Source organism: Sander lucioperca, chromosome 17 (assembly GCF_008315115.2).
Source record: "Sander lucioperca isolate FBNREF2018 chromosome 17, SLUC_FBN_1.2, whole genome shotgun sequence".
In the NCBI taxonomy this organism is placed as follows: domain Eukaryota; kingdom Metazoa; phylum Chordata; class Actinopteri; order Perciformes; family Percidae; genus Sander; species Sander lucioperca.
The window spans coordinates 1,018,514-1,046,260 of NC_050189.1; the positions used below are offsets into that span (position 1 = coordinate 1,018,514).

Sequence of the window (27,747 nt, forward strand, 5' to 3'; positions counted from 1 at the left end):
GTCTACTATGTGGCTTTAAAACAGCCCTTCTTTATGGGAAGGTTCTCCACCAAATGTGCGTGGACCAGGCAACCCAGTGAAATGTCAGCCTATTCATGAAAGAAGCCACTGTAGACATGGGCTAATCCTACACTTGAGCTGGAGCTACAGAGGAATACCTTAAGTTTGTAAGTGAACACATTCTACATCCACATTCAATTACTTCTAATTCAAACACACTTTAGGTGTACAACATTTTGCTGTTAGGGAAACAAAACTTCATCTCATAACTATCTTACTCCAGTTTTGTCCATTTCCTGGCCACCCAGATGTATGCAGCTGAACTAGTTAATAGTGCCCACCCCTTCTTCCAATACCACCAGACCACCAATAAAGAAGATTCTCTTTGTTGGTCATTTTATAGCCCTTCCATGCCAAAGAAAGGACTTACCACCAACAAATCCTCTCCTTTGAAGAATTGGATATCTTTCCAAAACCCTTCCAGTGTCCAGCACCACTGGCCACCTGGGCCACTATATCAGAGTTTCACTGGCCCGCAAAAAGAGGAAATGTATATTACAGTTGTGTTCAGAATAATAGCAGTGTGTTTAAAAAAAGTGAATAATGCTCAAAATCCTTAGAATAGCTTTTAATTCCATAATATCAATGCATTGGGAACACTGCACATTCAATTCCAAATCAAAACATGACCAAAATTGATCAAGTTTGTGTTATACCTTTACAGAAAGTGAAGAAAAAGGAATATTAGGCTGTTCAAAAAAATAGCAGTATTTGCATTTTTCTTTACAAACTCAAACATTTACTGTATAAACTGAAAAATGTCTCAAGGGTTTGCTTTACTTTGAATCACTGCACTAATATTTAGTTGCATAACCATTATTTCTGAGAACTGCTTCACATCTGTGTTGCATGGAGTCTACCAACTTCTGGCACCTGTGAACAGGTATTCCAGCCCAGGAAGATTGAACTACATTCCACAATTCCTCTGCGTTACTGGGTTTGGCCTCAGAAACAGCATTTTTGATGTCACCCCACAAGTTTTCTATGGGATTGAGGTCTGGGGATTGGGCTGGCCACTCCATAACATCTATCTTGTTCATCTGGAACCAAGACTTTGCTCGCTTACTGGTGTGTTTTGGGTCATTGTCTTGTTGAAAGACCCATTTCAAAGGCATTTCCTCTTCAGCATAAGGCAACATGACCTCTACAAGTATTTTGATGTATTGAAACTGATCCATGATCCCTGGTATGCGATAAATAGGCCCAACACCACAGTATGAGAAATATCCCCATAACATGATTTTTGCACCACCATGCTTTACTGTCTTCACCACTGTGGTTTGAATTCAGTGCATGGGGGTCGTCGGACAAACTGTCTGCGGCCCCTAAAATTTTGCTCTCATCAGTCCACAGAATGTTGCCCCATTTCTCCTTTGGCAAATTTTAACCTATTCAGTACATGTCTTTTTTTCAGCAATGGGACTTTGCGGGGGCTTCTAGCTGATAGCTTTGCTTCACATAGCCTTCTTCTGATCGTAACAGTACTCACAGATAACTTTAAGTCTTCTTTGATTTTCCTGGAGCTGATCATTGGTCTGTTTTTTCCCACGTCGTTCAGGCTTTGGATGCCATTTCAAGGCATTTGAAATCATTTTGGCTGAGCAGCCTATAATTTTCTGCACTTCTTTATATGTTTTCCCCTCTCCAATCAACTTTTTAATCAAAGTCCACTGTTCCTCAGAGCAATGTCTGGAACAACCCATTTTGCTGAGTATTTCAGCGTGAAATGCACTATAACTAGGATGCACAACATTTGCTTCCTTCCTTCCTTAAATATGGGTCATAACTGACACCTGTTTCTTCACAGAATCAATCACCTCACTAATTGAACACAACACTGCTATTATTTTGAACATGCCCCTTTCAATTACAGATTAAATTACACAGAATGAGCAGCATACATGTCATGACTGTTGGGTCTATTGGTTTTCTATGACTCTACAACACTTACTAGTAACTTATTTGCCATGTAGAAATATCACTTCTACCAAAAAATTTGATTTCTGAGGTTAGTGATGTTGGACTGCTATTATTTTGAACACAACTCTATATTGTAGGGCTGGATCCGAATTTTCGGATATTCGTGCATGCAGGCTGAAATTCACTGTGGTGTTGTCGTATGTATTAAGCCGTTAACGTTAGCTAAATGTCACTGGCTAATTTATGCAGCGCTGTGTCGTCCATCTCAGCCTAGAATGGAGAAATGTTGAGTACTCTGACGTGTGTAGAGGTATGTATGGTTATACTGTAGCAGCCTGGTGTTTTTAGGCGATTTGATAAAGGTGAAGATAGTCCAACCGTTCATAATGATAATGCTCTAGGCACTGGCTGGCTGAGCATTCATTCACAAACAATGCATCAGTCGTCACTTGGCAAAAACGCAGGTCCTTCCATTTGTTTTGAATGCCTGCAGTGAAAAGTTTGATTTAAGGTTTTGAGCAACTCATGTTAGCAGTTGTTGTTTACGCTATCCGCCATTTTCACAGTCAAAAATAGGCAATCTCCGAATGCGAATGAGGAATGCATAGGAGGAAATGTCATTCTTATGAGGCTCCTTTTTCAACTACAAGGTCAATATTGTGTTTCACTAACGACAAAACAACAAATTATCCGTGCATTTATATGGAACTAAGCTTTTGGAGCTTTCCATCTTTACTCTCCTCCCTCGACTATTTTTGACTGGCTCAATAGACGGCGACCGGAAGAACAACAGCTACAGTGAGTTGCTCAAAAACTTTCTTTTTAATAAACTCTGTGTACACAAACAGTGTTGTCAAGGTGTAGAGACCATGGTCATACTTCAAGCAAAGTTTCATGTTGTGTCGAGCCTTCTTAGTGTTTTAAAAATAGCTATTTTGAGGCTAGCATAAAAGTGCCCCTAGCACTCCCATTCAAAAGGCCATTTGACCGGAAAACAAAAATACGGTAAATCTTAAAAGTGGCGATTCCGTCCTAAATATGCTTTTAAACAAAAGTTTGACTCGGGTACATTCACAAAAAGACCCTAGGTTACATTTTGGCGAGAGTTACGCTTTAAGGTATCAAGTTTCTTTCAGAAATTTATTGGTTCATTGTACTTAAGAAATTCACATGAGGAACTATGTTCATTTTAACAACAGCAATCCTGGACCGTAGGGATGCCGGCAACGCAGACCAATTGGCCAGATCCCTTTGAACACTACTTAATACAGTTTCATAGTTGTCCCCGTCAACTCGCTGTAGCGATGCGTGTATGGTGATGCCCAAATATGTAATTTTGGTTTGGGTTGGTATTGTAACACTAATGGCTGAGTGTCTCCATGTTTTAAATGCATCTCCAATATGTACCCGTGTTTTACCACGTCTCTGGTCATGCAACTGTTTAGAAAGATGAAGAGGTTTTTGTAGGTCGGGTTGAATGAATCTTACTCCGTTAATCCAGTTCGTTGCTGCTGCCATGGCTGCAGCCAGCCTGTTGTTTTTGCGTCTTTGCATTTCATGTCTGGCAACCCGGGTGTCAAAATGGGCAGTTTACAAGAACACAGGCCAAAACAAAAACAGAAATTCAGTCCCAGAATGTAAATTTCAAAGGTGAAAATACTGGCTTTAGCATTGTTGTCAGCGAAAATAGTATTTCAACTTAACAGGTTTCCTTAAAGGAGAATTCCGGCCAATTTTTACATTAATCTTGATCGCTATAGCTATGTGAGTACTTTCGATAGAAAAAAACCCAACCTGGATCGGTCCTAGCAAATTGGAGTTGCTGCAGCTACGTGTACAAGCGCCCACTGCGCTAAAACGGCAGTTGGCAGAAAGCTCGACACGACATGAAACTTTGCTTGAAGTATCACCAGGGGCTCTACACCTTAACGCAGGGGTCTCAAACTTGCGGCCCGGGGGCCAATTGAGGCCTGCGGGCTGATATTTTGTGGCCCCCCTACTTGACATCAAAGTTTAGTGTCAGTGCAGCCCGCGCGTTGTTCTGAAACGCACCTTTTTGCTGAGTCGTTGCGTGTGCCGCGCTTGCCATGCTTTTATTTTATTTGTTTAGCACTTACGGGCTACCATAGCTAGTCTCGTGAATGCGGCGTTTGTTGTCAATGGTTGTCAAGCTAGCCAACCGTGAAGTACCTGGGGAAGTATCAACGTTAGTCACTTGGTTGAAACGTGTTCCAGAGTGACGGAAAATATATGCCATCACCCAGTTCCAGTCATGTCTCTCTCAAAACGTGCCGTGAAGAGAAAGGTTGGCGACGAGTACAGGCAATTTCAGTGAAAGTGGGAGACGGAGCACCCCTACATGTCTCATATGCACAGAGAAAGTTGCGGTGTACAAGGAATATGACATCAGACGTCATTACTCAACTAGACATGCTGAGGAGTATACAAAATACCAGGGAGATGAGAGAAAGAACCGGGTCTTAAAAAATGTCTATTGAGGCAACGAGATTTATTTAAGAAAGCAAACAAAGAATACTTTTGTTGAATACTTGACGCGGCCCAGCCTGACCCACACTCTGCCTCGAACGGCCCCCAGGTAAATTGAGTTTGAGACCCCTGCCTTAGCGAAAGCATTGAGAACATTGTGTACCCAGAGTTTACTAAAAAGAAAGGTTTTGAGCAACTCACGTTAGCAGTTGTTGTTTACGCTATCCGCCATTTTCACAGTCAAAAATAGGCGATCTCCGAATGCGAATGAACGGACTCCATAGGAGGAAATGTCATTCTTATAAGAGGCTCCTTTTTCAACTACAAGGTCAATATTGTGTTTCACTAACGACAAAACAACAAATTATCCCTGCATTTATATGGAACTAAGCTTTAGGAGTTGCTCAAAAACTTTCTTTTTAGTAAACTCTGTGTACACAAACAGTGTTGTTAAGGTGTAGAGACCATGGTCATACTTCAAGCAAAGTTTCATGTTGTGTCGAGCCTTCTTAGTGTTTTAACATTGTCAGACATTGTTTAAATTTACCTACCCTGTCTTGATCCTGCCAGTGGGTAGCTTGGCCTGTTAGCTGCTAGCTGTTATCTGCCGCCGTGATAAGTGTGTTCAGCCAGGCTTTTGTGAAAATCATCACGCAGCAGTTCTGTGTGTATTTGTAGCTCATCCATTTTGTGTGTGATCGATCTGGTGTTGGTGAGTAGGAGGCTTGGCAGTGTCGATCTGTGTGGTAGTCTTTTGGTCATAGCTGGCAACAGGAAATCAGCCTTATATGACAAACATCATCCGATTTACATGAAACTTATGTGTGGTCTACATGTGATACTGAGCCTCCCCCTATACTTTAACCACGTCCCCTTTCGTAACTGGTGACCCATTTAAGGTAGAGTCTTGTGTAAGGTATCATTGAACTCAGCAGAGAGTTCCTTATTTATTGGTGATGGTTTGGCCCGCCCCCTATGCTTAAGCCATGCCCCTTTCATAACTGGTGACCCGTTTAAGGTAGAGTCTTATGTGAGGTATCAATGAACTCAGCAGAGACTTCATTTTTTATTGGTAAAGGTTTGCCCCGACCCCTATGTTTTGGCCACGCCCCCTTTCACAGCTAATGAACTGTATGACGTAGAGTCTTGTGTGAGGTATCATTGAACTCAGCAGGGAGTTCCCTTTTCATTGCTGATGATTTTCAGTGTCTGAGTGCCACGCAAATGCACGGTCGCAAGGAGCGGCGTCCACCAGTAACCCTGACGCGCGCAGAGGCGCGATGGCCCGTCCAACGCTGCCTGCAGCTTTAATTGCATTTTGTGTCTGTTGCACAAAGGCACTCTAAAACTTGCCTCGACAACTGCCGTTTTAGCTCAGTGGATGCTTGTACACGTAGCTGCAGCAACTCCGGTTTGCTAGGACCGATCCAGGTCGGGTTTTTTTCTATCGAAAGTACTCGCATAGCTATAGCGATCAAGAATAACATAAAAAATTGGTCGGAATTCTCCTTTAATACAAAGTATCTGATGACATATTTTGGTCATTTTTCGATTTAATACAGTAAATATATTACATATTGGATCTTTAACCCATTTACACACACACATTAATACACTAGTGACGGAGACCTGGTGGTCATGCAAGATGTGATTAATATTCAATCTCATGCCAGTGGCACAGCCATTGGAAGCAACTGGGGTTTAATATATTAGTATCTTGCCCAAGGACACTGAGACATGTAGATTGCAGGGGCCAGGGATCGAACCATCAACCTTCTGATTAGTTACCGTTTACCTCCTGAACCACGGCCGCTAACAAGTGTGTTTCCTCTTCTCAGTGTTTCCTCTTTGTAGTGTTTCCTACAGTGTTGAGAATTTACTCGTGGGGGTGCAGGATGTGACGGTGTGGAGTGTGATGGCTGAGTTCAGTAATAAACTAGTCAAACAAAGGTTTATGAACAATTCTTTTTTTTTTATATGTTAATTGTTTATCAGTGAATATACAGATAAAGTGTAGCCTATGATGTGCTTTGCCAATTAAATCTGGTTGGTTTGTCAAATACAGTTTATGGTTCAGCAGATAAAATACATGATTACCAACCAATTTATTAACAACTGAACCTTAAAACCATACTATGATCCATACAGAAAGTTACATGTTATTATAAATCTCAACCCTGTGTGTATGTCATGTCTCCTCCTAACTCCTGTTAAATCATAATACACTAAGGCTATCCAAAGTTAATTCTTATTCATTTTGTTTGTTATAGTTCACTGTTCAAGTGTTTTAATCCATGTTTTGGGGATCCTAATAACGTTAACCACACTGTTTTGTATTAAAAATGTGTCTGTGTTGCACTCATTAAGATCTCATCTGAACAGATGTCTGTCATTTAAACAACTCTATATTTAGTTTAAAACTTTTATTATAACAGCCAACTTAATAAAATATCAGGTTCTATTCAGGCTCGAGGCCATAAATACAGTTAATGGGTACAGGCACGAAAACGGAGAGAAAGGGAACAGGCTCGGTTAGCACTGGTTAGCTCCTGTTAGTGGTTAGCTCTAGTTAACTCTACCAGAGTCTGGATTGACGACGGTTCTGGTACGGGATAATTCCAGCGCCTCCGGAAGTTCTGCTGGATGTCCCTCACATTTTCTGTTTTCTTTGTGTTTACTTTAAAGTCCAGTCGCATCGAGCAACATTAACTAGAACCTCTGAGCAACGTTACACGCTGAAAATGGCAAGTTTGGAAGAAAATTTGGATTGTGCAACAAGGCAGGCCTGCTTGGTTCTTTCAGGGAATGATTGTATAGATTTACAAAAAATACGTTTACGGCATTGACTCTCTAATTGGGACGTTTTGGGACAGATTGGTGGGATTTGCTATGGACAAAATACACATGGCGATACGCTGGTTAGAGCAAATGACGTTTACCAATGTCTTCAGCTAATTTAAATAGCCTAAATTACTGTCTTATGTGAACATTTAACTAACTAACTTTAACTATATTTAAATGAAAACGGCACGTATGTAGGCGTTTTCTTTTGCGAGGTGCAAATGTTCCATATAAACAAGTTCCTTCCGGAGATCATTTTGAAGGGCCACGCTTGCTGCGTCCGGAGCTTAGCACCACCCAAGATGATTGTCATTGGTTTAAACTGTTTTTTCTTCTATCCAGGAGTATATGCTCTTCTTGCCAGACCTTCCTCTACAGCGCTGTGTGAGGTCGGGCAATACAAGACTAACGCCACTATAAAGAAGCATATAGCAACTCCTTAGGTGGACCTTTGGTTGCCGGCTGCTGCGATCAACTTGCCCAACATACTTTTCTACTGGCCATGGACCATTTCTTATGTGAAACCCTGCCCTCCCTTCACCACTTTTCCAGTAAAGTGGCTTAAAAGCTCAAATCAGTGAGTCCAATGTGCTGGACTTGTACAAGGGTCAGACAGCTGCTTCCTAAACCTCCATGATGACAAAACGGACATAGTTCTTCTTGCTGTGCAGTGTATCAATTAAATTAGCTGGCTTACCAAGTTAAGGTAAGACAGACCAAGAACTTTTATACTCTTGTTTTCAATAACAAAAATATGTTCTACTCACATCTGATTTGGTGGACTGGTCCTCCATATCAGAGTCATTGGGGTCCACCAGTTCCTGGAATGGCGGAAGTGTCGACACCTTCCTGTGCTCTGCCTCATCACCTTCTGGTCGCAGTTTACTTGTTCGCATGTGCGATCTATCCTTCAAGAGTTTCTTATCCAAATGTTGAGATTCGGACCCTGATGTATGCTTCCCTGATGGATCCACAAATCCCTTTTTACGTTTTTTGGTCACATGATCGTCACTATCGGGGGTGGGCAGACGCTTGTTTAGCCCTGACCCGTGGGTCATTCCCTCAGTCCGATGCTCCTTGGACAAAGACTTGGGTTCCTTAAAGCCCATCTTAGGATTCATATCTCTAAGTGGTTGGTTCTCTTTGGGTTTCCTGGAAAGTTCTTTGGGGGCTTTGCTGGTTTCCCAGCCAGAGTCTCTGAAGGCACTTTTGGGCTCTTTCAAGTCTTTTGGAGGCTTGTCTTTGTGGTCCTTGGAGGGTTTGTGGAGTTTTGAGAAGCTGCTGCTGTTGGTGTTGGTGGTTGTGGCGGTGGCGAGAAGGGTGGTGCTGCTTCCTTTGGAGCCATCCTGTGGATCAAAAGGGTAGAGGGAAATCCCACTTTAGGTCAATGGGCAAACCCATTATGAGCCACTGAGAAATACTGTTGTCTGAGGATGGTATGGGCTTGTATTGCTGTAATAATAACTGATTTACGTGAAGTACCACTGAAAATAATTCCAAAATATGAAAAACTGGCCTGATTTTTGGTTTAAATCTAATATCTTCCAAGCGGCGTTTAAACCCTTCTGGTGTTGAAAAAAATGTCTCCTGTGGTTATGTTTTCCTCTTGCTATTCATATTGTATTGACTTTGGACTGCACTTTAGACTACATGTAGTACTTCTAAAATGCATAGTAGTACCAAACAACAAAGTGAGCAAAAACCAGGCAGGTATGTCAAATGAAGATTAATCCTCTGCCTTTTACACAAGAGAAAACATGCATGCCACCCTGCAGTTTGGCATTACCATCTGTGAAAAGTGGTCTATTCTTAAAAGAAAATCTAAAGTTTCTCCTTAGTCCCCATCTATGGGGTTGAAGAGCAAACTCAGGACTTCTTTTGAACAGTGGGGTGAGGGGGCCTTTTCAACAGCTACACATGCACAACCTTAAAAGTTGAATGAAGGGCAATGTGGAGAAAGGAGGAAATGCATTCCTTCTAACGACAGGGGCCATTTGTCCCTGGGTCTCACCTCCAGCCCCCTTGCCAATATTTCATCAATGCAGTAAACCCATTAAAGCAGTCTAGACGACGGGGTGTGTTACAACTCTGCCTCTAAAACCTTTCATTTTTGCCTATCGGCTGGTGACCCCGGGACCTCAGGATGTAAAGCTGCCGGCTCATTGTAAACTCCAGCATGCTCCTCCACTGCAGTGAACCCATTATCCTACCAGGGCAGCCCAACATAAAACTAGTTTAGTGTTCTGGAGGGGACACACAGTGACTTTGCTGCCATCAACATTCAAGATATCACTAAAGTGGCACTTTTTAACAAACCTTTCAGCACCGTGACATTGGCAGGTTAGCAGGTGACCCCATTTCCTTTAAATCACTGAAGGGCCTAAAATAATAATACTGACAGAGTGAAACTGAAAGCACATTATGAGTACAAACAGATTGAATAACTTTTTCAGAATGCATTCTTTTCATGTAAAAAAGATTTCTGGATGTAGTAATTTTCTAATATATTTTACTATGATATTACTATTAGGAGTAGTAGTAGTAGTAACATTTAACACTCCACTATTATTTTATAGTCTGTATATTATATATACACTTAACTTTAATGTACCCTGATGTATACTAGAGAACCAGATTGTGTAAATGTACCACTCATAATCTTATTATGAAATACCATATTTACATTGCATTTTATTCTGTTTCTTTAGGTTAACAATATTAAATTCAAGACTTTTAAAGATCTTTTTATACCATATAGAATGCATGTTTCACGATCATACTGGCTAAAGTATGAAAGTATAATGGAAAACCAGTAGGGGCAATATGGCCTAGAATCATGTATTATTAATGTAGATCACATTGTCAGTGCTACCTGCAGTTTATAACAAAAGATCCTGATGATATAATTAATAAAATTAATTTGACATGGATTTGATAAGCGGCATAAAATGGATAGGGCTGCAACTAACGATTATTTTAATAATCGATTAATCTGTCGATTATTTTTTCGATTAATCGATGAATCGGATAAAAAAACAAAAAAGCATTAATTTACATCAACTCAATACATACTTAAATACATACTTGTTGTTTTAGTTAATAGTTGTGTAAAGGTAAGTAACCCAAAGAGCAGATACACACACACACACACACGTTCACTTGAAGCTTATTCATTAAATTATTACCATCACTAGTAAGTGCGAGTTAAGTTCATTTGTACACCACATTTAAACACATCTTAAGATGCCCAAGTGCTATAAAAGAACTTTAAAATGAAATTAAAAAGTACAACACACACAAATATATACGTCAACAATAACTGATATGGGACAAAGCACAGAATATATACACGACAATAGATTGAAAAATGAATGGGCCAAAAAAGGCGAGTGAATAAAAACGTGTCTTTAGTCCTGCTTTACTACTGTTATTAACGAGCTAACGCTAGCTTGTCACGCTAGTCAGCTGGATAACGAGTATATACCACACCAGCACCAGAAGAGGGACATTACGTTCCTCACTTCAAAACAGAACAAAAGTAGGATTGTGTAGTGACTTTACCCTGCTGTTGAACCTCCCTTTCAAGGACTCTGTGTCTCTGTGTCTCTGTGCTGAATCATCACCGTGGTGCGCCCGTGCCATGCCGTGTCGCTTTTGCTTATCTTGCAATTAACACGTTTTCGATTTATTTAGTGTGAAATGTTCCCACACCTTGGATGACTTAGGTCATACTGATTTCTCTGCCTCCGCCATGTGTTTCAGAACAACGTTATAAGGGTCTCTCCGGTCTCTCTCCGTATTTCCTCTCTACCCCCGCTCTGCTCTTTTTTCTTTTCTTTCGCTCCACGCCGCTCCGCACGGCACTCAACTCAATTGCTTTTATCTCTGCGACTGAGTGGCGTGTCGCGCGACACAACGAATCGATAATGAAATTCGTTGCCAACTTTTTTAATAATCGAATTTTATCGATTTTATCGATTCGTTGTTGCAGCCCTAAAAATGGATGAATTGATTAATAAATACAATTTAGGCTAGTGTTTGCTACAGGTCTAAAGCTTCTAACTCAAACTACTTCCTGCAGCACAAGTGTCACAACAATCCCACTTTCACTTTACAGGTGTGTAAAGTCTCCTGACAGCCCACAATCACATACAGAAACATTTTAGATCCAACATTACTATCTTCGGCAGGTAGAAAACATTGTTCAAGACTTTTGGGAATTAAATGTAAGACATTTAATACCTTATAAGGCCTTTTTGAGGAAAATAAATGTAATGCTTTTTAAAAAAAATTCAAGACATGCATATATTATCACTTTCATATAAATACAATACGACTTATTATACCCATATCTGTAATAATAGACTATACTACATCAATAGAGAGAGAGAGAGAGAGAGAGAGAGAGAGAGAGAGAGAGAGAGAGAGTGTGAGTGAGTGAGTGAGTGAGTGAGTGAGTGAGTGAGTGAGTGAGTGAGTGAGTGAGTGAGTGAGTGAGTGAGTGTGTGTGTGTGTGTGTGTGTGTGTGTGTGTGTATATGTGTGACCTCCCGCCCCACAAGTAATTCATCACACACACTGTGTTTAAACTGGAAACTGTTTCCATGTGTAATGGGCCTCTCCTAACCTGGCTCTTAAATGACACTATTTAAAAGGGACTAAAAATAACACAAAATGGAAACAACATGCCAGCTTATTGACATACATGATTTAGTGCTGCTTGAGATAATATCTCAGATCTTACATGTAGCTTCTAGGCCTATTATCCGTGCCTTCTCTCTTCCCCATCTCTCACATTATTGTCTAAAACTCGTATGCATGAGAAACTTTAACAGGACATTAGAGTAAAATATGGACATGATCAGCCCCACAGGTTGTCACAGCACGGCCCTGAGTCAGTGGAGTAAGTGCTAGTAAGATATAGTTTGCTTAAGCCAAAGTTGGATGTCTTTGAAATCCCTGTGTTTAAATATCTTGGAGGGATTTAAACCTGCCAAATATGTGGGGACTAGGGCCAGTTTCAGAGCTGGGTGGAGCCGAGAGAGGCAGAGGAGAAGGTTGTCTTGCTCCAGGCAAGTACCTGGAAACAACACTGACCTTTGACCCATGGAAGCTTTTGCTCTTCTTTGGGTCAGAGAAGGTGGATGTCAGCGAGCTGTTGGGTAGTGTAGGCAACTTCAGGTTCTGACTGAAAAGGGAGGTGGAGCCCTCCTGCATTACCATCACCTGCCAGAGGAACAGCAACAAACCAAAATCAGCAGAGGATTCTTTGCTTTGAAAAGATTTTTCATTGGGGTGCAGTTATAAAGTTAAAAAGAAATACTGGGTATTGTACTTAAGGTGTACAATACTTCATGACAATTTCCAAAAGGATTTGAGTACCGAAAGCTGGCATTGAATGCTTGATTAGATTCTTAGCCTTGTTTGTTGACTTATTCTTTGATCAGATAGTTCATGATTCCAATTTATTTATTTTTTTTAAATGGGAAAATATGCGCTATTTGTTTTTTTTTTAGTCTTCCATTACTGTATTGGAAGGCAGTACATCTTAAACCAGTTGACTTTATATGCTGATACTGAACTTTTTATATGAAGAATGGCTTTAAGTGTTACGAGTACCTGATTTATGAAACATTATCTGCATATAAAATAATTTTGTGGGGTGTATTTTTAATGGCCACTGGGTTTAACTGCCTCTTCCACTCAATGTTTGGGGCTAAAGTTCAATAAAGAGTACAAATGGTAAAGAAGAGAAAGTTTCGCTTTTTTTTTGTTACACAAGAAGCCGTTTTTTATTCATTATTGCAAGGAATTAAAAATTGCTCTGGTTTCACCACCAAAGCTTAGGTATCGTATTGCCACTGAAAGTTTCAAATGATATACAGACCTGTTCAAAAAAGAACTTAATTATGGCATTTCTGCTTTACAGTATTAGAATTAAAATCTAAAAAGAATTGTTTCAAATTTGGCCTCCTTTCTAAGAGTGAGATGAGAGGGTTAATATCAAACTCTCTGTGTTTATTATGGAGCTGGAGTCAGGGTGTGGTAGCATAGAGACCTGTGTGTGTGTGTGTGTGTGTGTGTGTGTGTGTGTGTGTGTGTGTGTGTCTGTCTCTGCATATATACAGACAAATACATGTATGACACATATCTTTGTTTTATCCACACATAAACAGACATACTGTGCCCAGATGTTGTTCACCGAGAAATAGTTGGAGCACATAACTCCACACGTTTTACATTTATGTTGTGTTAATTAGAGAGCTTTACAGCTGTTGGTACTAGGGCTGGGCAATATTGCTTATGAATAATATTTGATATTTTTAGGCTATCCCGCGATATACGATATTTACTCTGATATTTTTATATTTTTTATAAAATAACATAACTGCTTGAGTTAACCCTTTGATGCATAATATCATACCAGTGTGATTATTCTAGTAAACTAATCTGAATTTAGAGGGAACACAGCTCGTATATGAGTAACACTCTGAGGAACTCTGATGTCATCTTAGGGCTGGGCGATAAATCGATTTTATCGATTAACTCGAACGTGTAGTTAATGTCGATTTGTTTAAATGAAAATCGGTTTTCTCCTTAACATCCGCCGATGCTTCCCTCTGGGCTCCCGTAGCTCCGAACGGGCTCAGCCCTCCCCCGCGCGTAATGCGTTTGCCATAGAGATACACAAACAACATGGCAGCGGCAGGGACTAACATTAGTTATTTTCTTAACTAGTTGATTCATTACTTACTTAACAGTAATCTCCGCCGAAATGACCAGCAGCTTGCGGTGCTCTGTCCCCGGCTGAGAGTCACCTATTCTTTGATAACTGAACCACCAGCACCATGCGGAGCACCATGACGGAGCACCAGAGGCGGTGTGGAGGAACTCTGTTGCGGCTCAACACATCTACTAAATGCCGCTGATACGACCGAGCTGTGACGGAGGTCTGTAGAGGCTTAAACAATTAGCAATCGCCGCTCTGTAGCACGAAGCTTCTCTTCGACGTTTTTTTTACCGCTAGTTACTGAAGGAGCTTGCTACAGGTATGCTACATTCAAGAGACCATGGGATGTTAATGTACGTTACTCAGCAACAGGTGAAAATAGGGGCAAGGTTGCGCAATAAAGTTAAAATGATTTGTAACTTTTAGCGAGGAACGAGAAGTGAATTACCTGTAGGCCTATGTGTGAAAACAGCTTTATCTCTCAAACACTCAACAAAATAAAGTTAAAACTTGTTTTGAACAATTTCTTTGTCATCTGCAGATTGATTTTAAGTAGGGTGGCAAAAAATCGATTTAAATCTTAAATCGGATTTTTTGTGGAAAAAATCGTGGATTTTTTTTTTTTAGGCCATATTGCCCAGCCCTATGTCATCTTGAGGTGAAATTGGTCTAGCAATCATTTTGTAGCATATTTTGCAGAGGATTGTGGTTCCACATCTGCCCTCCTGAAACCAAACCAGATGATAGACACGTTCCGGGATCTAGTCTGGATCAACGGAAGTACATTTCCAGGATAATTGTCTGACATCCGCTCTCTGTGTGTTGCCGTTCTCAAACTCCGTTCGCAGACTTTGCAAGCTAGCAAGCTACACGCTGAAAATGGCAAGTTTTGAAGAACATTTGGATTGTGCAACAAGGCAGACCTGCTTGGTTCTGTCTTTCTTAAGAGTAATGACGTATTGCACTGCCATCTTCAATGCCAAGAGCCGCAAATGTCTACACAGCACACATTCAAACATCTAAAGCTGCTTGCATCTTGCAGTCATTATGGGGCTCGAACAATGGCCAGCATATGCAAGTCAAGACAACACAGCTGCTTCAGTGTGTCTATATTGGAGTGCCGAGGCACATGACGGTAAATCTCTCAGCAATGATACAAGTACTGGTCTCATTAAACGAAAAGAAACTTGAAGCCACCTTATAGTGGTGTCCAAGTCGCTAGTCATCTTTAGACAAGCCTGTTTCATCCATGACCCTCAAAGCATGTTGGAAATCTTACTTTTGAGTCTTCTGAACTTCGTTTGTGAGGATCCCGTTGCTGTTAAAGAGAGGGACAACAAAAGAGATGGATAATCATTATTCACAGCTAAATTCAATAAAATACAAAGAATTTTAGCTTCGGCAAATACTCATTACATCATTAATGTCCAAAAATGTGAACAAGTTGTGGTAAAGTAAGTTTGAATTGAATGAAATTGAACAAAGTAATTAGAGGTCGACCGATTAATCGGCCGGCCGATTAATCGGCCGATTTTTGGCATTTTTTGTTTTAACATAATTGGCATCGGCCAATATCAAGCCGATTAATAAGCATCTGCGGGCAGCCTAGTGTTAAAAACATGAATAGGCGACATTTTTTACAGCGCGCCCAGACCAGCTGCCTCCAGCCCCTCCCCTCGTGAATTCTTGCGCAGTGTGTCTCGCACAGCCACTTCAGGTTCAGACGCTACCGTTAGCAATAGCATGTTGCTGGTGTTCTTGCCTTGTGATTAACTGTACTAATAAAACCGTACAAAACACCGCGGCCACACCGCTGTGGAAGCTCCCCGAATGTCATTTATCAGAGTCTGGTTGTTACCCCTGTCCGTGGCAGTCTCAACCACTCCTATAACGGAGCTAACTGGAGCTAACCGCTAACGGAGTAACCGCTAACGGAGCTAACCGCTAACGGAGCTAATCGTTGCTAACAGAGCCTTCAGTCCTCCGTGCCTGTATCCATTAACTGCATCTATGGACTTGAGCACGAATAAAACCATTAATTTTATTAAATTGGCTGGTTGAGTTTTAAATTACAACTAAGAGTTGTTTGAATGACAGAAATCTGGAAATCAACAGGACATGTAGGCTAACAGTAGGATCCCCAAAACACAGATAAAACACTTCAACAAATGAACAATGATCTAACAAACAAGGTGAACAAGAATTGACTTTAGATAGCCCTAGTCTGATGTGATTCAACAGGAGTTAGGAGGAAATAGTGTTGAGATTAATATGTCGCTTTATGTGAAGCAGATTTGTATTCTCAGAAGTTTAAAGCTGATAAGTGCACTAAACTTTATTTTTTCATTGAAAGGTTTATTTGACAAAGTTTATTTTCTTCTTACCTGTTTCGTTTATTTAATATATTTTTCATACATTATTTATACAATATAGGCTACAGTATGTTTTTACGTTATACATTTTTAATTGAAGTAGCCTATACACACAGAAAAATAATGGTTCTTTAACGGTTCTTCAAAGGACTCAATGGTTCTTCAAAGAGTCATCACCAATTAAAGAACCTTTATATTTAGAGAATGGTTCTTCAAGCCTTTTATATGGTTCTTTCAAGTACTAAAGGTTCTTGGTAGCCAAAAACAATGAAGTTAGGGCACCAACAATTATTTATATTATTGATTAATCTGCAGATTTTCTCGATTGTTTGGTTTGCATATAAACATCAGAAAGCAGTGAAAAATGCCCAGCACAGTTTCCCAAATAGTATTTGGTGTGGTTGGTTTACTGCAGTGGTAAAAGTACTAACAGGACTAGAAATACTTGGTAAATTACTTGCATTCAAAATGTTAAGTAAAAGTACAAAAATTGATGGATTAATGGAAATGTCACTTAAATTTTGCAATTGAAATAACTGGGTGTAATTGTATTTTCTTGTAACTAAAGACACCAAAATAAATGTAGTGGAGTATTAAAAAAGGATTACACAAGAAGTAGGCCTATACTGTACTTGATTGAGTAAATGTTTTGAGGTATAGGTCAAATTAGTTTATTAGAGGTATTAGTTTATTAGTTTATGCTCTTTTCCCCTCATCAATACTACACACACACACACACACACACACACACACACACACACACACACACACACACACACGAGTCATGACATGGTATGGGAAGAGTAAAAAAACGTTTGTTTCGTATCATTACATCAGATCATAGCCTGTCATATGTGTACAGGTTTAGCTTAGTTTAAAAACAGTCTAACGATTTTATAACGATTAAATAATAATAAGATTTAGGTTCGTTTTTTTTAACGTTATTAAATATAAATCCAACACGCTATGCGTTGCAAATATATACCGTCAAAGGACTATGGCGGGCGGAGACAGAAACACATTGAGGAGTGCGCTCTATCTGGCACCCCGCCCGCTGGATCTTCACACAAGTGAAAAACGAGCGCACCTCTTCAACTGGCGTAACCCAGTCACCCCACATCGTCTCTCGGTGAGTGGGCATCGGACCAGCGGCTAATTTGCTCCTAAACTACACTTTGGTTCCTGGGGCAGGGAGGCGAGGTAAGCGTTTTCATTTTACTGTTAGTTTGTTGCTGAAAATGTGCTTGTTTAAACAGTGCTTCTAGAATAAACTCTCTGATGTTAGCTACGTTAGCTAACGTAACTTAGCTAGCTAGCTTATGAAGGGTAACTGACATTTAACTTCATTAACGTTATTTCAAAGGAGTCGTTAATGGAGACATTTCAAGGCTGTATCGTTGTTATCTTCTATGATAACAACGTTATCACAACGTCTGTTTGCAGATTCAATGTTACGTTATCTAATAAGTTATCTGTTTTGTTTTTTATTAAGAAATATCTGAGTCATTGTGTGCTACATTGGCTGGTTTAGCTAGCTAGGTCAATGCTACGACAAACGTTAGCGCGCTAAAATGTAGCTAGCTAACGTTGATTTAGCTCGGTTTAAGGAAAGCTTTATGAATAAAACGTTACTAACGATAGCTAATCCACCGACCGTTAGTAACGTACGGACATTGGCAATGGTAAATTATCTTTTTATATTTGAATTTAGTAGTGTAAAAATGGGCGGCAAAAGCGTTTTTCACCGACTGTCACTGTCCTCAGCCGTACGTAACGTTACGTAACGTCTGTATTAAAGAGCAACGCCGCCATCTTGCTTGCTGAAAAGTGAACATGCAGAAAAAGGAGGAAAATTTGTTTTCGGCGATCATGTAGCCTATTTTGAATGCTCACCTTTCCATGTTGTATGTGTTTTTAATTGTTTGTGTAACGTTACTATATATTACGTGTGTGTGTTTTCAGATTCAGACCTCAATGTTAAATGTTACTCAGATCATTTTAAATGTGTGTTCACAGAAAACTACTTCCGTGACTACCAGCTGCCCCACTGCCAAGCAGCTGGAAAATGCCCAGTCCAAGGTGTTGAGAGTCAGGTCTTTTATATTTTACCTGGCAGGTACAGCCAAGGGGCAGACTGAATTGTTCAGTTGGCTGTTTTTTAAGGAATATTGATTGAAGTAAGTGTGACTTTCCAAAACAATTATTGTGAAGTGGCTATGACACACACCTGCTGTGAACAGTGACTGACTCAAAGCCTATGTTTCTGCAGATACCCAGCCCACCTCCAGTCCGTAGGCAAGACCATCACCACGGCAGATTTCTACCTGAGGAACATACAGGAGTTCCTCGAATACTTTCGGGAAACCCTACCCGCCCAGTCTCGCCTGAATGCGATGGATGTGGTGAGCGTGCTGCACAGGGGATTTTGTGATCTCTGTATGTATTAAAATCTCGACTTGTGTCCTGTTGTCATCACTGCTTGTGAGTCTGTTGTTTTTGTTAATGTCTCCTCTGAAAGAGTCTGTCCGTTTTCTGTGTCGGGGAATACAAGACTCTTGGAGACTGACGAGTTTCGCTGGCTGGAGAGGTGGCTGGAGCTGCGGGCGGCCAGCAAGCCACCAAACCAGCTGGTTTTTGTCACGGCTGGGAAGGGCCATGCTAAAACTTCTTGCACCACCTGCAGGTAGCGTGGGCGGAGATGGGCCTTAAAAGGTCCCCCAACTTCACCGACCTGAGGACGGCTGTGTTTGCTCGTGTGAGTTCTCCTCAGTCACTTATCTGTTCATGCTGGATTTCATTAACTAATAACTAATTTCCATTCAACTCTGCTGGCTTAAGGCGAGACACTACAGGTGAATAGGCTACATTTTTTAAATAATAGATATCTCCATGAAACTTCCTCAGTTGATTACTTACACAAGTATATAAAAAAAAAATGTATTACAAGTTTTTGAAATGTTTGTTTAATTATGCAAATTAGGCATTTTCTCATTAAATATGCACGATTTTGCATATATTTTCGGTAGATAGATCTGAACATATGATAAAGCCAGGTGCAAAATTCTTTTTTCATTTTGTTTACACACAAGATGAAAACAAAATTACAGGGATTTCAGGATACCTGCTTTCATTACCTAGGAAATCAAAATATACTGTCCATAGCCTTAAAAAAATCAATTTTCGCCATGTTTTTTAGCTTAAAATGTCACATAAATCAGGGCAGGAATGATTTATTAACAAATCCCTCTGTAAATATCTTCAGAATACTACTAAGTGTATAACTGGAAAGTTTGGTGTACATAGGTGCTACATAGGCTGAGATGTTTATACTGGAGAATGACAAAAAACTAATTTTGAGAAAACGGCATTTAAAGATTTAAATAGTGGAATTTAATACATTTCTATTGGAAAAATTGCTCAAAAACAGAATAAATGCTCAGGCCCTTAGTGATAATAATATAGAATATCTCAAGCTCATGAAAATTGATTATTTAATAAAATGGCAGGCATATAAGGCCTACAACTGCAGTAACTCAATGAATTAATATTGGCGTATCATGCACAAAGTTGCAGACAAAACCCACGCTGGACAGGTGTATGGACACAGAACAAGACCAACAATAGATGTCACAGCTTTTTTAAAGTCCAACTGTCCATTCCAGCACCATATGTATTTTAGCTGTGCTTAGACTCTAGACTATGTTTTACACTGGCAGCTGTGACGGCCTCAGCTTTTGAGGTCCTGAGCATATCAGTTTCTCTCATTGAATTGACCGTCACATGTGCTCTGAAGCCACAACTTCTCCATAACAGAAAGCATGGCAGAGGTACCTTCATTGAAGGTAGAGATGGTCATACTTGCTGCTGCTCCAGCTTACTTTTCCCACAAAACAGTCCCCTCAGTCAGCTGATGGTGAAGCTAACTAACCAGAACCAGTCCCCTCAGTCAGCTGATGGTGAAGATAACTAACCAGGCTCCCATCAGCACTGGTTCATAACACAACAGAACTAATTATGACTCATTCAAAAGACCAATATTTAGAACATTGGAGAAAATAAACAAAGTAGACTAAATTATTATTTGACAGATTATCTGCACACTGTCAGAGATACGAAGAAGAGACGGATCCTGACTAAATACAGGCTCAGTGACCACCAACTGGGTCAGACAGAGATGCACTTCCTCCTCCACTGGGAAAAACTATCTTCACTAAGAGATTTACACTTTGAAAAAATAGCCAAAAAAAGTTAACACCAGAAGAGAAGCTGATAGTTCTCCTAGGAGAGGTGACAGCAGCTCCACTGACAGCTACATATGGATCTGCCTGCTACAGCCTGAGGAACTCACACCACTTAGGATCCCAAAATTACAGATTTGTTTAGTAGCCTATTATATAGTAATTATATTATACAAAACTGTAACTGTTGTGTAATGTAATTGTTTTGTAATATAGTGTTGTATCGCGAACAGTACAGTGTGGTATATATGTGACAAATATTTAATATGACATGGAGAGAGAGAGAGAGAGAGAGAGAGAGAGAGAGAGGGATAGACAGACAGAGAGAGAGAGAGAGAGAGAGGAATAGACACAGAGAGAGAGAGAGAGAGAGAGAGACTACCTCCGCTGTCTGAACACTCCTGTTTTCTTAACGACAGTTTAAACATCAACGTACTATGTGAAGGCATTTCCTCATCTGTTGTCTTAGTTTGTAATCCTGTGTGTCTTCTTGCTAATAACTGTTTGTCTTCTCTGAGGTGATTTTCGGCCGTTTTCAACGCACTTCTTTCAACATTTTGAGCTACCGCGGAAATGTCAGAGCACGTCACGTGACCATTCTGAACGAATCACGTTGTCAGAAATTGGCATCAGCCAATGAGATTGCGCATTTTGAGTTAAATCCCCCCTTTTACTTTCACGATTGATTGCTGATAAAAAGGAAATGACCATATTTGGATCCGACAGCATTGTATAGGAGAAAGAGAGCTTTCCAACGGTATATGTGAAGACAGGGTGCAGACAGCGATCGCGGAGCAGCGCGATGATTTAGAACGCCAACTTTTGTTGAATTTAGGTGAAATCTACCGCCGCAAACAGACAAAGTGTAGTAAAATAAAGACCTAAATGTGTATTTCGGACTTTATTTCACCACAAGTCTGAAAGAAGACATGTTATTGAAGACAAATAGCCCAAAATCTCAAAATTGACCAGTGAGAAAAAAAACGATGTTTTTGCCTGCCGTGTCTCGCCTTAACTAACAGTAGCAATATTTTCTCTTCTACTGTACTAAGGCCAAGAACAACCTGCCTGCCGAGCAGCGGAAGATGGTGGCCACCTTTATGTGCCACAACACGGCCACAGCTGACTGCTTCTACACCCTCAACCTGAATGTGGGCCAGTCAAAGAGGATGAGGGAGCATTTCCGCCAGGCCCTCACCCACACCATGCCATCACCGGAGTCACCAGGAGCCTCCTCCTCCTCCACCACCAGGAAGAGGTCCTGCAAGCCTGAGTCCTCCTTCAGTTCCAAGGACGAAACCCCTGTCCCCTACCAGGAGTCAGGGACCTCAGACTGGAGGAGCAGAGGGAGTTTATGGCGAGGCTGCAAAATGTAAGTAAAACTCTAAGATATGTACATTAAAGACTCAGTCCATTTCATGTCTGTTACACCAGACCTCACTCTGTGTTTTGTGTTTCCTCAACAGACACCAGAGAAGGCCCTCAGGACGAGCAGTCAGTACAGCAGGCTGATGGTGGCGCTGACTCCCCTAGAGGCTCAACCCTCCTGTCAAAGAGGATTTCAGAGAGGGCGATAAGGGCAGCGTATCGTGTGGCACAAAAGACTTGCAAAACACACACACACACACACACACACACAGCTGTTTTATTGTTTTTATAGTATAGATTGGTTAAGATTCATTTTGTATTATTAAATGTTCTATTTTAGTAGATGTTAAGATTAATTTTCTTTGTTTGTTTTCAAATGTTGTTCAATATTGGTATGTATTTAATACAAGTTACTTTTTTACTACAACTATAATACTGAGCACGCTTAGCCTAAACATGGAGCTATGAACACCAAATTGGTCAGGTGTTCTTAACACAGGCCCACCTTTGAGTTTGAAAAGGTTCAAAGTATCTCGCTTTATTAAATTACATAGATATCTAGTGCAATACTTAACAGCTGTCATAGAGTGAATGGGAACTTCCCCAGTTTCCTCACTGTCATTTCTTTTAGGGATGGACTACTACTATCTATCTGGAACCAGCTTGGTTTAGTAGAGCACTCTCCACTGGACAACACATCCAAATTTCATAGTCATAACTCATTTCAAAGTGTTTTTATTGTGACCAGAAATCCTCCTCACACGTCAATAACCTCATTTTTAAAAACTGACATTTGTCACCCTCATGACAGGGAACTCAGGGTTCCCCAGTGTCCTTGCTGCCATGGCAGTTACTTTACCAAATGGCCGACACCAGGGGAACTTTGTGACACGGCAGTCAGGACACTGGGGAACCCAGAACTCCCAGCGTTGTGAATCACTATATAAATATGTTAGTTTCACTCTGGTTCCTGATTAATTTAATTAATGCAAATGTTTCAAAACCAGGTTTTGATTCAACTCTGTAATGTTGTTCTGAATGTTTGGCCAATCAGATTGCCTGGTTGGATCTACTTGTATTGTTATTGTGTAACATTTGTTAAATTTTTCTCATTTTTTTTGTAATGTAATTGAATTAAATATGGTCAACAATAAAATTGTCAAATAGCCAAATATACACATGTATTGTTGTTTTTAAATCTACCCTGAATAACATTTAAAATGAACAAAGAACCATTTATTCTGAAGAACCATTTAAAAAAAGGTTCTTTATTGAACCAGTTGGCTCCACAAAGAACTTTCTTGAAAATGGTTCCTTAAAGAACCAATTTTGAATATGGTTCTTTAAAGAACCTCTTGTTAAAAGGTTCTTTGTGGAACTGAAAATGGTTCTTCTATGGCATCACTCTAAAGAACCATTTTTGGTTCCAGTTAGCACCTTTATTTTTCTGTGTGTACAGTGTAGATTGGTGAAGTGTTCAATAAATGTTTTTGTTGAGAAATTCTGTGTATATTAGTGTTACGTTTTATCTTTCAAATAGAGGTTTAAAAACAAGCACATATCAGCCAAATATCGGCCAAAATAAATCGGCAGCATTAATCGGCCATCGGCTGACCCTGATTTCTAAAGATCGGCATCGGCATTGGCCAGAGAAAAACCATATCGGTCGACCTCTAAAAGTAATGTACTAAGATCTTTCACTAGTGAGACTCTCCTTCTGACAATAGAGTTTCGATATGGTCTATGTCAACACTAGAGCCATTTTTTAGGCTAAGAAGGGGCTGCAGGGCAAAGTAAATAGAGAGCACTTAGCTCCAGTCATAAAACTTCCAGACCACAGGGGTCCTCTGGCAGGGGGCCAACGGATTGACTGCACCCAACACTGAGGAAGCAACTAGAAATGTCCTGATCCCAATGATTGTATCAGGGCATATTTAATTGGCTAAAATAAAGCAATTCAAAATTCAAACCTTTCTTTGCTGTACTCTGCTGTGTTTAGTCCACCTCAGCCTGCTAGTGTTGCAGCGTGCTGCTCTCCTTTACCACAGCCAGCATCTACACTGCAAGCATTTCGCTTCATATGTGAGTGAAAATAAGTGTGTGTGAACATGGAACATTATTTGGTTGCATGCACTGGTGATTGACTCTGTTCTGTTCTTTTTAAGAAACCCAGAGTCTGAGACTTCTCTCCTTGCCATCACAGAGGAACTCCTCTCTGCTAGAGCAGCCTCCCTCTCCTCAGTTGTCATTCTGCTCGATCTTTAGCTGCATTTGACACGCTGAACCACCAGATCCTCCTCTCCACCCTCCAACAACTACAAGTCTCAGGCTCTGCACTCTAAGTACAAGTCTTTGCGTGTCTAACTGATGGACTTGCCTACCATGGCTCAGGTTCATCATACATCCAGGACATGGTCAATCCAGCTCATCCACTACACTCTACTACTGCCAACTGGCTTGATACTCCCTTATCATGATGGAGGCCCAGCTCCCGTTCAACAAAATCACCACTGTTTGCTGTCCTGGCTCCACAATGGAGGAACAAGCTCCCCATTGACATCAGGACAGCAGAAACTCTACACATCTTCCAAATAAAATAAATAAATGAAAACTTTCTCTTTTCTCTATCGCTTATTGTTTCTAAATGTAGCACTTTGCAATATTAAAAGGACTAGGCAGAAAACACCAGATGAGCACATCCCTAGCTGCCACTAAAGATAAACTTTACAACTATAGAGAGCTTTAATGTGAGGATGCCAATGGTTAACCACAGAGAATAGTTTTGACCGGTTATACATGTCATTCTATAGGTTAAAATGAGAATAGCTGGTTCACCCTAAAGGTCAGTCCACCTTAAGTGAGCCTGTGCCGATGTTGTCGCTAGCTTCGGGGCTAACCCACTTTTACTTTAATCAGGTAGCAGCATGACACGGGACCTTGGCTTGGGTCTTGAGGAGTTGTAGCATTTTTTCACTGACAAACAGCTTAAACCAGGGCTTCTCTAAGTCCAGACCCAGCCGCATCCAGATCCAACGGCAAGTCAATCCGGACCCAGCCCATTCCTTGTGTATGAAAACAACACGTTCTGAAGTGTTATATTTTATATTTTGAAATAAATGTTCTTTAGATCAATAAATTGTTGGATATACAGTAGTGATATAATGGACTGTAGCTAATCCATGATCCGTACGGATTCTTTTTCAACTTAAATACATTTTTTTGTTAAGAGAGAAAGTAAGGCTACAGAAAAAAGGTACCGTTACCAAAATTCAGCTACCCTCTATTGGTCCAAACGTTGACTGGGAAAAGGGAGTACTCAACTTGAATGTTTGTTGCTTAAAAGTTATAAGTGAGTTGATTAAATCTTATTTTGTCATTGCCAATCGTTCCGGACCGCTGAGCTTGAATAAAAATCAGATGCGGACCTTTGTGTAATAAGCTGCTGATCTAAGTGCTGCTAAATTTTAAGTAATTCATTCTGAATTGTATAGGTTTCATAAAATACTAATGTAAAAAAAATCGCTGGCATCTATATGTTTTAACAAACTATATTGCAGAATAATTCGAAAATCAAATGATGAAATATACAAAAAGCAAAGACAACACTGGTCAAACAACAAAGCAGTCTCTTCAGAGCAGGAGAACAGATAACAGGAGTGGTTCGGGTTACAGCTCATATACTCTAACAGAATGACATTTGGCATGCAGTCACAATTCTCTTTTGAACAACAGCTGCGGTGCCTACGAGTTACAAAAAGAGAGCAGTTTTCTCCGGTCCGTTAAAATTTTTACTCCATGCAGAGAAAAATATGATTTGCAATGCCATTACCGTACGGACATTATGGCAGCCTTATTAGACCATTGGAATATTTGGAATCCAAAAGCATCCAAACATTCATGAAATAAAATCTTAGAAACATTAAGGAAGAAATGGCAGAGGTCCTATTTCACACAGGAAAGGCCACGTGTCATGTAATTTGGTAGACTATCACCTAACAAGCTCAGTCAACTGGTCAGCTTTTACTCGCAATTTGAAATATCATTTATTAAAGGATAAGTGATTTACTGTTTTCCTATTACAGTACCAACTGTACCTGTCCATAATCCTCTACAACACCTCTTCTAATATTATTATTAATATCCAGTTTCATTCTTGAGGCCTATACTACGAAGCAAGATTTGGCGTTAACGAGGTAACTTCAGGTTCAACCCGGGATTTTCTTTATATGACGGTGGATCAGTTACCGGGTTAAATTGCCGTGGTAACTTATGCTGAACGCCTAACCTGGTCGGGAGCAGGTTATGTTGGAGATTAGAGATCAACCGGTGTAAAAGCACCGCCTACCGAACAATCAATACTTGATTGATAATGGCGTCACCGTTCTTAGAAGATCCGGTAGAGCTCGGTGCGCGGAGAGAGAGAGGTGCGCTCAGAAAAGTTAAAACATTTAGAGACCGACAACCCCGTTAACATTCCCTGATGGGTATTTTTATGAAAGATATAGATTTTCAGCGGAGGGAATTACGTATAGGCTATTTGTCAGCTTGTTGAGCCGTGTGTTGCCAATGGGCACATCGGTTTGAATTAAGTTTTTATATATTTTATTTGCTCTCACGATCGCTTACCACTGCCAGGGTTGCAATTGAAATAACAGGCTAAAGCAGCGGCAGTTTATGGAAAGCACAAGCGTAATTGGTCAGCTCTTGTGCCTGACTGATAGGGAAGTGATATTGATAAGTGTGATTTACGCATCTACAGCGTTGGCTATTTTTTTGCCAGCTTTCCTTCCTGTTTTAGGAAGCAGCGACTGTATTGCGTTTTGCCTGTAAAACCGTGTCTGTGTTCTTCATATTTATGTAAAATTATAGTTTGCTCTTCTTATATAAAATATGCTGCTCTGGTAGATGTTTGCAATTGGTCGTGCTGCGCAAACACCGCCTCTTTCATGTGAACGTGCGCGCCGCTGGATTGGGAAACCCTGGCTTGATTGGGAAACCCTGGCTTGATTGAACTAGTTGATAACCACCGTCATGACACAGGTTATGCGGGACCGCGGTTGTTAGGGTAGGTGAAGCCGGGTAACTGAAAGAAATCCAGGGCATGTTGATCTCCATTCGTAGTACAGGCCTTTGCTCTACCTCAAACTTGATTATGACTGACTGATTATGTTTTTCTTGTTGTTTTTGTTTGTCTGTCTTCGTTTTGTTAACTGTTGTGTCTAATTATGATTGTACGGTATATTTATTTATCGTTAAGGACCCCCTTGAAAACGAGATGCTGCATCTCAAGGGGTTACTCCTAATAAAAAAAATGTCAACAATTTTCAACTGTCAACAAATCCCATGTTCAAAGCACAACAAGCAATTAATTTACTATTTCATGTAGTGTTTGTGTATCCAAAGTCTAATTCATCTTCTTCCTCTGTGCATTAGAGCTTCATTGTTGACAAAAACTATTACAACACATTTATGAGCCACACTGTTGCACTGAGTGACATGTTTGATGATTGCTGAAAACTACAGTGACCAACTGTTTTAGAAAATTATGGAGTCTTTAAAAGGAACTACTTTTTTTTTTAAAACACAAAACATGTAGCTCACAACATAAACACATCCCCTCCCCCCTGAACGCGCCCACTCTTCATCACCACCTACCCAGACAAAGATTAAGACAAGATGACATAACAACCATAATATTCAAGACACCACAACAAAATAACAACAAAGCAGAC

At 40.3% G+C, this 27,747-nt stretch overlaps 1 protein-coding gene across 2 annotated transcripts in view; it reads right to left on the minus strand.

The window, feature by feature from the left end:
- Positions 1-27,747, minus strand: part of mllt3 (MLLT3 super elongation complex subunit) — a 99,889-nt gene that overhangs the window by 26,004 nt on the left and 46,138 nt on the right. For both annotated transcript variants that reach the window (XM_031299781.2, XM_031299780.2), the window contains exons 5-7: positions 15,317-15,355; positions 12,405-12,533; positions 8,076-8,654 (exon numbers count right to left, since the gene is read on the minus strand). In XM_031299781.2, the coding sequence (XP_031155641.1) occupies positions 8,076-8,654; positions 12,405-12,533; positions 15,317-15,355 (747 nt within the window). The remainder of the gene's footprint in view (positions 1-8,075; positions 8,655-12,404; positions 12,534-15,316; positions 15,356-27,747) is intronic.